Source organism: Cryptomeria japonica, chromosome 9 (genome assembly GCF_030272615.1).
Source record: "Cryptomeria japonica chromosome 9, Sugi_1.0, whole genome shotgun sequence".
NCBI lineage: Eukaryota > Viridiplantae > Streptophyta > Pinopsida > Cupressales > Cupressaceae > Cryptomeria > Cryptomeria japonica.
This window is the reverse complement of record NC_081413.1, coordinates 734,992,094-735,001,440: the sequence shown is the minus strand read 5'-3', so window position 1 is coordinate 735,001,440 and position 9,347 is coordinate 734,992,094. Positions and strand designations below refer to the sequence as shown.

The following is a 9,347-nucleotide window of genomic DNA, read 5'->3' as shown; positions in this document are numbered from 1 at the left end:
CAATGAGGGATTTAACAGGCACCCTCAGCCAACAAGATGGGCTTTCCCAGACTCCCATAACTCGTAACAGAAACTTTGGGCCACAACAAGCCCCCAAACTAAAACCTAACAAAAAACAAACACTGACCAGACTGGGCCCTTGAAAACTACCAACATCTAGCCTGTCCTTGACAGAAACAAAAAACGTAGGGTTTTTCCAGGTTCCCTCAACCTTCAAAGTGGGTTTAACAGGGCTCCCACAACTAGACACAATGGGTTTTTGAAAGGCTCCCATAACCTTGAACTTGAAAACGAACAAAGTAGAACACAAAAATACTCCAAAAGCACCACCTCAATAGGTGATAAAAGAGAGAAGCCAAGTAAAAAACTATACTTTATTCCCATACAACCAAGAAACAAGGTATCGTCAGCCTTCTTGAGTAGCATTGAGAAAAACAAACCCTCCACTCTCTCCACCTCAATAGAAGAGAAAAGGGATAAAACCATTGATAGGCCTAGCTTAGGCCCTAGACAAGAAAGAGACAACACACCATCCGCTCCCCAAAAGCATTTCCCATCATCATCCACAACAAACATCTTCGCCTCAATAGATATACTAATTAATGGTAATTAATGTTAAACATAGAGTAAAAATTAGATATACTAATTCACCTTCCATCTCATTATATTATGCGCCCTTCAATTGGTATCAAAGTTGGGTTCCTTGGATAAAGCTTAACAACTTGAGGTAGATCCAAGATGGCACACTCAGTTGCTCAAGAAGGTCTATCTTCAAATCATACACCTTTGTTTGATTTATCTAATTATGCTCTATGGTGGAAGGATGAAATCCTTCTTGATGGATCCAGGTTTTGAAGTTTGGCAGTTTGTTATAGATGGTTATGAGTTTCTTGAGAAACTCTTAAGGGATTAGCTAGTAAGAAATCTTGTGAGAATAATGCCCTAGCTAGGATTGCTATTATCAAAGTATGTGAAAGTGATGCATTGAAAAATAGCTTAGGATGTATGGACCAAATTCCACACAATTTATGAAGGAGATGAGAAGATCAAGGAAGCAAAAAATCAAACTTGCGAAGGTCACTTCCAAGGTTTTGGGATTAAAATATTGTTGCATTTCTACTCTAGGCTGATGAGATAGTTTGTTCTATCAGAGGATTTGGTGAAGAGTTAAAAGAACTAGTTATAGTGAAAATGGTACTAAGATCCCTACTACTAAGATTTGATCTCAAGGTGGCTACAATTGAAGAAGCTAAAGATATCTTAAACAGTCCAGATTTGGACCGTTCCAAGTTAATAACTCTCTCCAAGCACTGATGTGAGTTATATCCTCTATTTAAATTGTTAAGGATAAAGTGAAAATTAATTTAATTAATTCCTTCATTCGATTTGTTAAACTCCTCCAAGTTGCCTATGACAATATAATTATAAAATACACCGAGATATATTGAGCCATTGAATTGTTCAATTTAATAATGTATATTAAAGTGAAAGGATGAAAAAATTAAACACCTCAATATATCTCGATGTATTTTATTTAGATTAAATAAATTTAAGATAGATATGCTAGTAGTAGTGAGAGCTGGAAAATGTTAGAGAACAAATTTGAATCTTAAGTTAATATAGACATATTAATTATGGTATTTTTTCTTTTGGGGGAGCGGGGGGGGGGGGGGGGTAATTAAATAGCTGGAAGGGCCAACTCCCATTATATTGAAATTAAAGTTTAACATCTATCCAATAAGTTTTAATAGAAATCATGTGATATAAGAGAAACACATAATTTAACATCCTCACAATGATCATAGAATAAGGCTTGCCAAGCCAACAAGATCCAAACAAGTCAAAATTCGATCTACTAATAGCCTAAACTAGTTCAGACTTAAACCAAATGCTAAAAGCAAAGGCACATACAAAACAAAGTCATCAAAAAACCTGATTGACAACCGAACAACCCAAGAAGAAGTCCCCTAATCTTGATCAATCCCCTAATTAGGTTATTCTATTATTATTAATATTATTATCATTGCTATAGTAATATATGATTACATTATTAAAATAAAATGATGTATGTGGAAGTTGAAACAATGTAACATGTACATTGGTGAGATGTAGAAAGTGAGAATACTAGTGTTCGACAAGACTGGTGGAGAGGTGACGAGGAAGCTTCACCACTGCCAAATGAAAGAGAATGCAGATAAGGATGCGATGGATGGCTAGGATAATGAAGAGGAGGATGTTGAGTTTGTTTCTTTCTCAACTCTTGATGTAGTTTGTTTTTGAGCAATCATGAAACTTGGGAATAACTTAAACCGCACACACTAAGCTTACACTTATAGGCTTAAAAGTGTTAAACACTCAGAATTGACTAACATTCTCTAAACTTAATATATTGCTTAATATGTGTGATTTAAAGTTAACCATGAACTTAATGACACTGAAGAATGATACAGGTGTAATAGCAAGCATTCCCTTTGTGGAGACGACCATTGAAATTAATGTAGTTTTGGGTGGTTTGGATTTTTTTAGTGCTTCACCAATTCAGTAGCAACTGAATGATAGAGGAGCTCAGCCATGTGGATATTGATGCTACGAAAATTGTTCACATATTCCATGATGTGACAAATCTCAACAATATTTATTGTCGAACGACTTTGTTCACTTCATTTTTCTCTGCACATTTTTAGGAACTTTGACTGGAATTGTCCACTCACAAAGAACCCCACAAACTCAGGTACTTTTGATAAAGACGCAGAAGTAATTACATGGCAAGTCCATAATTTGACTCACTAGTTTATTTTTTATTTCTATTAAATCCTTGTTGACTTGACCAATCTCTTTCATTCCTCGCCTGCTATTTTATTTCACGTCGCAACGAAAGAAGACAATTTGGCAACTTTTTAATTTTAATTTACACATTTCTTGTGGACGATGAATCTTTACATGGATTGTAAAATTAACCTTTGAATGAGTTCACAAGAGTGGACTATACAAGTTAACTTTTTCGCAATATAGTAGGTGGGACATTCTACCAAATTTAACCATGTGCTACCTATTATATTAGGCAAATTATAAAATTTAATTCATGGATGGCTTGTTTACATTGTTTTACCTTTCTTTGAGTTAAATATTAAAGTCTTCCTTTTTTGTAATCATTTTTGTAATAGAATTAGATGGATGTTGACACTGAAACTCGGTATTCTTCTCAACATTAGTTTGGGATTCCTTTTTTGAGGGGCTAGAAAAACTATTTTTTGTTAGAAGGTGATTTCGTCTATCCATTTTTGTCATGAAATTATTAGGTTGGTCGAACTATTTCCAACATTTAACTCTCTTAGAGAAAAATTGCATACAAGATTACAAAATAAGCATAATACAAAGATTAAAAAAAATATCACAAGATCATACAAGATATACCAGTGGGAAAAACCTAGGTACAAAAAGTATCCACACTCAATGTATTATCTAGCAATGGAACATTACAATACATGGTCCAAGTGAATATTTTAGGATCATCAAGCTCCTTTAATGCATCATCCATGTGTCCAAGCATAATAGACAATAAATAACACATCACATGTCATGCTTTACATATGCACTCTACAAGAGAGCTGAATACCATTCTTAGCCAACCTTTATCACTAAACATGTGTGCTTTCTTTTTATAGATTCAAGATCATACAAAACCACCAAATGGTATTGGATAAACCATGTGTCTCAAAACCATAAGAGCACAAAATCATTGACTTTGGTACAAACATTTTGCAATATTAAATAATTTTTCAATGTGCAACCTCCACATAAAATATCTAACCAATATTACAACACAACTTTACACTTGTGAACCCCAAAAAATATTGAATGTGGCTAAACACACCTTGAAAGATGCATCAAAATAAATATTTATTTCACATAATTAAAATAATATTTTTCTTGTGCAAGATGTACAACACCCTTTTTCCTAACAATTCTAGACTTTCCACTTGAAGAGACATATTTCTCTCTTGTGCTGGCAATTTTTTGCTTATTAGAACTATGTTAGCCATTGTCCCATTCTTTATGACTTCTCTTCTTAAATCCCTCTACTTTGTCTTGTCTTCTATGGGAAAAATAATGAGGGCCTTCCTTTAGAGTGTCTTAGAAGCTAAGAAGAATATTTCTCTTATAGCATGGGACTTGATTTGTTCATCTAAGAAGCATGTTGGTGTCAAAATGGTATTGCTTCAAGATGTGGTCTAGTTGAAATTTTGGCTAAAGGTTTTGTGCAAGAAGACCACATTCCTAAAGATAAAATTTGATATAACTTTGGAAGATTATGAGAATGAACCATGCTCTTGGGATGTGTGATGGTTGTCCCCATACATGTGTTAGGGGATTCCAAGGTGGCAAATTACATTCTTAAAATGAATAGTTTTGGTATTAGTCATTGTTCATTGAATCAATAGGACTTTGATCAAGCACAATAAGGATATTTGTGAATGCATTTTAGATAAAGCTAAAGAAGTTATCCATGAGCTACTTTATTTTTCTTTCATGTGATGGTTGTTAGAGGATGTGTTTAAGTTAGACATGAGGTTTTGCATGTAGAGGCTATTGTAGCCAATTTTAGTTAGAGTAACTAACTTGTGAGGCTTCCTCTTTTTAACTCTTTTCTTGGTTCTTTCATCCTACAAATTTGTATTTATAATAGTTTATTCTTTGTCTAATATTTTGTAGCAAGCTAGTTTTGATTAATTCCATCAAAGGTTTGTGTCTAGGTGCCTTATGATATTGTACCTACTTTTGTTATTAGTAATATAGGCCAAGGCACGCATTATAGGGTCAATTTTATCAATTAAAAGAATTGTTCTAGTTGGTCATAGCTTAAGATGATTTAACAAACACGAATCAAATCTAACAATAAATTTATAAACAACTAGCAAAACAGCTATAAGAAAAAAAGACATTATTTTAATAATTATCTACCCATCATTAAAACTAAGATGATCAAGAATATGAAATATGCAAAAGAAAGTAAACCAATAAAAACAATGTTTCAATAGTTGAGCATGTTCCAATAGTTGTTATAACATTTGTTGACCCATATGTGGACCGTCCAACAACGTGTACTATAAAAGAATCTTTCTTTGATTTTGATTTGATGCCCAATATTTTTAACAATATTGCACTAATAGTTGTGACTTTAAAGTTGTTAGTGTTGATGATGAGTACACATAATTGACACAAAAATATTCCTTACATGTAAAAAGCAATAAATCATGTGATCGCATTAGCACATCAATAAAACATGATTTGGTGTTTATACAATCACTTTATGTAACTTTTTTTTCCTTCCCTTTCAAACACCTCAACAAAAAACAAGATATATTTCTTACATGTAATATTTGTTGACCCATATATGGACTATGACATTTGTTGACCCATATACGGACTGCCCAACATTTTGGACTATAAAAGAATCTTTCTTTGATTTTTGATTTGATGTCCAATATTTTTAACAATATTGGACCCATAGCCGTGACTTTAAATTTGTTAGTGTTGATGATGAGTACCCATAATTGACACAATATATTCCTTATGTGTAAAAAGCAACATATCATGTGATCAGATTAGCACATCAATAAAACATGATTTTGTGTACAATTATACAATCACTTTGGTCTAACTTTTTTTTCTCCCCTTTCAAACATTTCAACAAAAAACAAGATAATGTGACATAATATTTAATAACATGACCCCAAAACTTTAAGAGACTTGCAAAGCTATTGCAAACAACAATTAAGAATGATTTGAAATTTCGACCAACTGAAGCCACAAGTTCTTATTCCAACCCAACAACATAGATCGTTTTTCTCTGCACGTTGTTTGAACCTTAACTGGAATTTTCCACCACAAAGAACCCAACAAAAGGGGTGTACTTCTGCGTCCCTTTATAAAGATCAGACAGAGCAGAAGAAAATACTCAGCAACTGAGCTCGAAACGAGAGCAAGAGCAAAGCAATGGATTTCTCAAGTTCACTGAGCACTCTCATTTTTTATTATGTAGTAGCCACAGTCATTCCTGTTGTATACATACTCACAAAGCTCAGAAGCAAGCCATCTGGGAGGCTGCCACCTGGACCGCGCCCCTGGCCGTTGATTGGCAACATCCTCCAGGTGGGCAAGAATGTGAACGAGTCCTTCTCTGAGCTGGCGAAGATCCATGGCCCCCTCATGACCCTCCACCTCGGATGGCGGACAACTGTGGTGGCCTCCTCGCCCGCCATGGCCAGACAGGTTCTCCAAACGCAGGATCAATCCCTGTCAGCACGTACAATGATTGAGGCTGCCAAGTGTCTCGAGTACGGAGAAAACTCGCTGGTGTGGAGGGACTGCGTGCCACGCTGGCGCACTCTCCGACGCATCTGCACCACCCAGCTGTTCACCGTGAAGCGTCTGGAGGCACTCCACCAGCTGCGGCGGGAGCAAGTGAGAAGCATGATGGGGGCCATTTATAAGTCTACCTCAGCTCCTCTGGATATCGGCCACGCTGCCTTCCTCACCAGCTTCAATATGGTGGGCAACATGCTATTTTCCAAGGACATGTTCGACTGGGACGAGTCGGAAAAGTCTAAAGAGTTTAAGAAAGCGCTCAATGAGATGCTCTTTGTTGGTGGCAAGCCTAATTGGGCTGATTATTTTCCTTTCCTGAATCCTTTCGACCCGCAGGGCATAAGGAAGGAGATGACTAGGATTTTTAGGATTATGTTTGCAGTCTTCGATCAATATATCGACGAGCGCCTGAAGAGCGGTACAAGAAGCGAGGAGGAAGACAAGGATTTTCTCGATATTTTGCTCCAGAGTAAGACCGAGACTGGGGAGAAGCTCACAAAGTTTGAGATCACTCGCTTCTTCTATGTAAGTATATCTATCTTATATCCTACAAACAAAGTATGAGATCACTAGCTGTCCATCTTGTATCTAGTTTCAGTTTTAGTTTTGAGAGAGTTTCTTAACAAGATGATTTTCATGTTTGTTATGTTTATAGGACTTGTTCACAGCAGGGAGTGAAACAACTAGTAACACAATTGAATGGGCCATGTCAGAAATCATACGAAATCCTATGGTAATGGAAAAGGCGAGGGACGAATTGGACAAGGTAGTGGGGAAAGAAAGAAGAGTGCAAGAAAGTGATATTGACAACCTACCTTATCTTCATGCAGTTGTTAAAGAAACCTTTCGTCTACACCCAGTTTCTTCCCTTCTGATCCACCATAGAGCCCTTAACTCTTGTGAAATAGAGGGATATGTTATACCCAAGGATGCCCAAGTGTTTGTCAATGTTTGGGCGATTGGAAGGGACCCTAATGTATGGCGAGAACCAGAAAGGTTCTTTCCAGAGAGGTTTATGGACTCAGATGTGGAATATAAAGGGCAAAATTTTGAATTGCTTCCATTTGGATCAGGGAGGAGAATGTGCCCAGGGATCCCTTTGGCTCATAAAATAGTTCATGTAGTAGTGGCTACTCTCCTTCAATGTTTTGATTGGCAGCTTCCGAATGGACAGAATCCAGAAAAGTTAGATATGAGCGCAAAGTTTGGAATCACATTACAAAAGGCAGAACATCTGATTGCAATTCCCACACCTCGCCTACCACATCATATCTATAACTGATTGCTACTAGGAAAGGGGAAAATGTTGTTGCTCACTTTACGACCCTATCTATTTCTTCCTAATTAGTTACTTTGGTATTCAGCTATAAAACACAAATATTGTCCCTTTATCTCACATGTTTGGGAAGTAGTAGTTTTTTTAAGTAGAATTAGTATAAATAAAGGGTTTAGCATCAATGGATCATCCATGATGAGTTATATTGTATTGAATATCAAAGGACATTGTTTCTTTGAAAAGGCATGTAATATTCTATAATGTGAGTTTGAAACAAATCAATATAATATTATTTCTATATTTATTTTTCATATTTTATGTTTTTTCGTAAATCTGTTGTGAGCAGGAATATAACATCTGTTATCAAAGCTAAATCTGAAGTCATATTCTTTCTAGCACCTTTCACAATCTACCATATGATCTCACCTCATCTTCTTAGGATCTTTGGTGATTAAAAAGTGCTTGTAGAACTAAAAAACAATATTTATTTATTTTCCAAAAATACTCAAGTTTTTTCTTTCTAATTTACTTATGTTTTTTATTTCTAGGGTATAAAATTTGTCAAGATCAAAAGTGGTTATAGATGTTGTCATGCCCACTTTTTAACAACAACAAAAACCTAATTTAAAAAAAAAATAAAAAATCTTAGGATCAAAGAAAAGATCCACTAGAAGGTCGACACCTAGACATCTAGACATTATCGTCTAAATGTGATTTGTTATGCCATTTAGTCAGCTTCATTTGTAGGTAGGCACCATGTGTGAGGTGGGGACGTTTGAGCTGAATAGGATTTGTATAAGTATTTTTAGGAATGTAGGTAAATTTGAGTTGCATTGAGAGTGCAGTAATAATAAGGAAAATATTTTTTGTAGGAAAAGCCCTTTTTTGTTTTTAGTAGTTGTTGAAAGCCTTGAAACAATAAGTCCATGTTGGTGACAAAGCAAACTTGATTTCTAGATTATAAAATAGAATTGCTAGGTGTGCAATTTTTGTCTTCTTCTTCTTCCTTTTGAAATTACAATAAATAGGCAACCAAAAAGATTGTCTTCTCATTACAAATTCCATTCTTTTGGCACCGTGTCATCAGGCGCGGGATAAGCAATTTGTGAATGTAAATTTTTATGTCCACCAATGATATTAGTCTCTTTTTCTTTAACTCCTTGCTTACAATGAATCAAATCAATAAAGTAATTTGAGGACTAATATTATGTTGAAATTGTTTATTGAATGCATTGGCCAATTGTGGAAAATAATAGATAGAATAAGGAGGAAAAGAGCAATACCATTGCAAAGCTTTATCTCTAAAAGTGCAAGAATTTTTTTTTGCCATGAGTCTATGATCATCAGAGAAATCACCACACAAGGTTTGGAATATTTTCACATGAGTGAACGGGTCACGTTTTCCATTATATAACACCAACTAGTCCATTTCCACATTCTTAGGAGTAACCACACGAACCACATCAACAGATAGTAGGCTAGCTACATCATATGTGAGAATATTGAACTTAGATTTGGTTAAAGAAGCCAATCGTTGTTGTAAGGATGAGACAATTTAAGTTAGGTTATTGATAGTGGCTTCATTGGATGAGGTGGAATTGAACATGCTAGATTGTGATGGAGGTATAGTGTTGTGATAGGTAGGTGGATGTTGAGAATAAGGAGGTAGAACATTATAGTATGTTGGTCAAGGGGATAGTTA

At 35.4% G+C, this 9,347-nt stretch overlaps 1 protein-coding gene across 1 annotated transcript; it reads left to right on the top strand.

The window, feature by feature from the left end:
- The first annotated feature begins 5,972 nt into the window (after positions 1-5,972).
- LOC131038696 (geraniol 8-hydroxylase-like) lies at positions 5,973-7,887 on the top strand. The gene is made up of 2 exons (XM_057971218.2): positions 5,973-6,894; positions 7,025-7,887. The coding sequence occupies exons 1-2, from the start codon at positions 5,998-6,000 to the stop codon at positions 7,649-7,651; spliced, it is 1,524 nt and encodes a 507-aa protein (XP_057827201.2). The 5' UTR covers positions 5,973-5,997; the 3' UTR covers positions 7,652-7,887.
- The last annotated feature ends 1,460 nt before the right edge of the window (positions 7,888-9,347 follow it).

What these genes read in the sequence shown, in the direction of transcription:
- LOC131038696 (XM_057971218.2), top strand. Translation starts at nt 5,998, where the DNA reads ATGGATTTCTCAAGTTCACTGAGCACTCTCATTTTTTATTATGTAGTA. An exon ending in AGATCACTCGCTTCTTCTAT is followed by an intron (nt 6,895 to 7,024) that starts GTAAGTATATCT and finishes TTATGTTTATAG; the next exon opens with GACTTGTTCACAGCAGGGAG.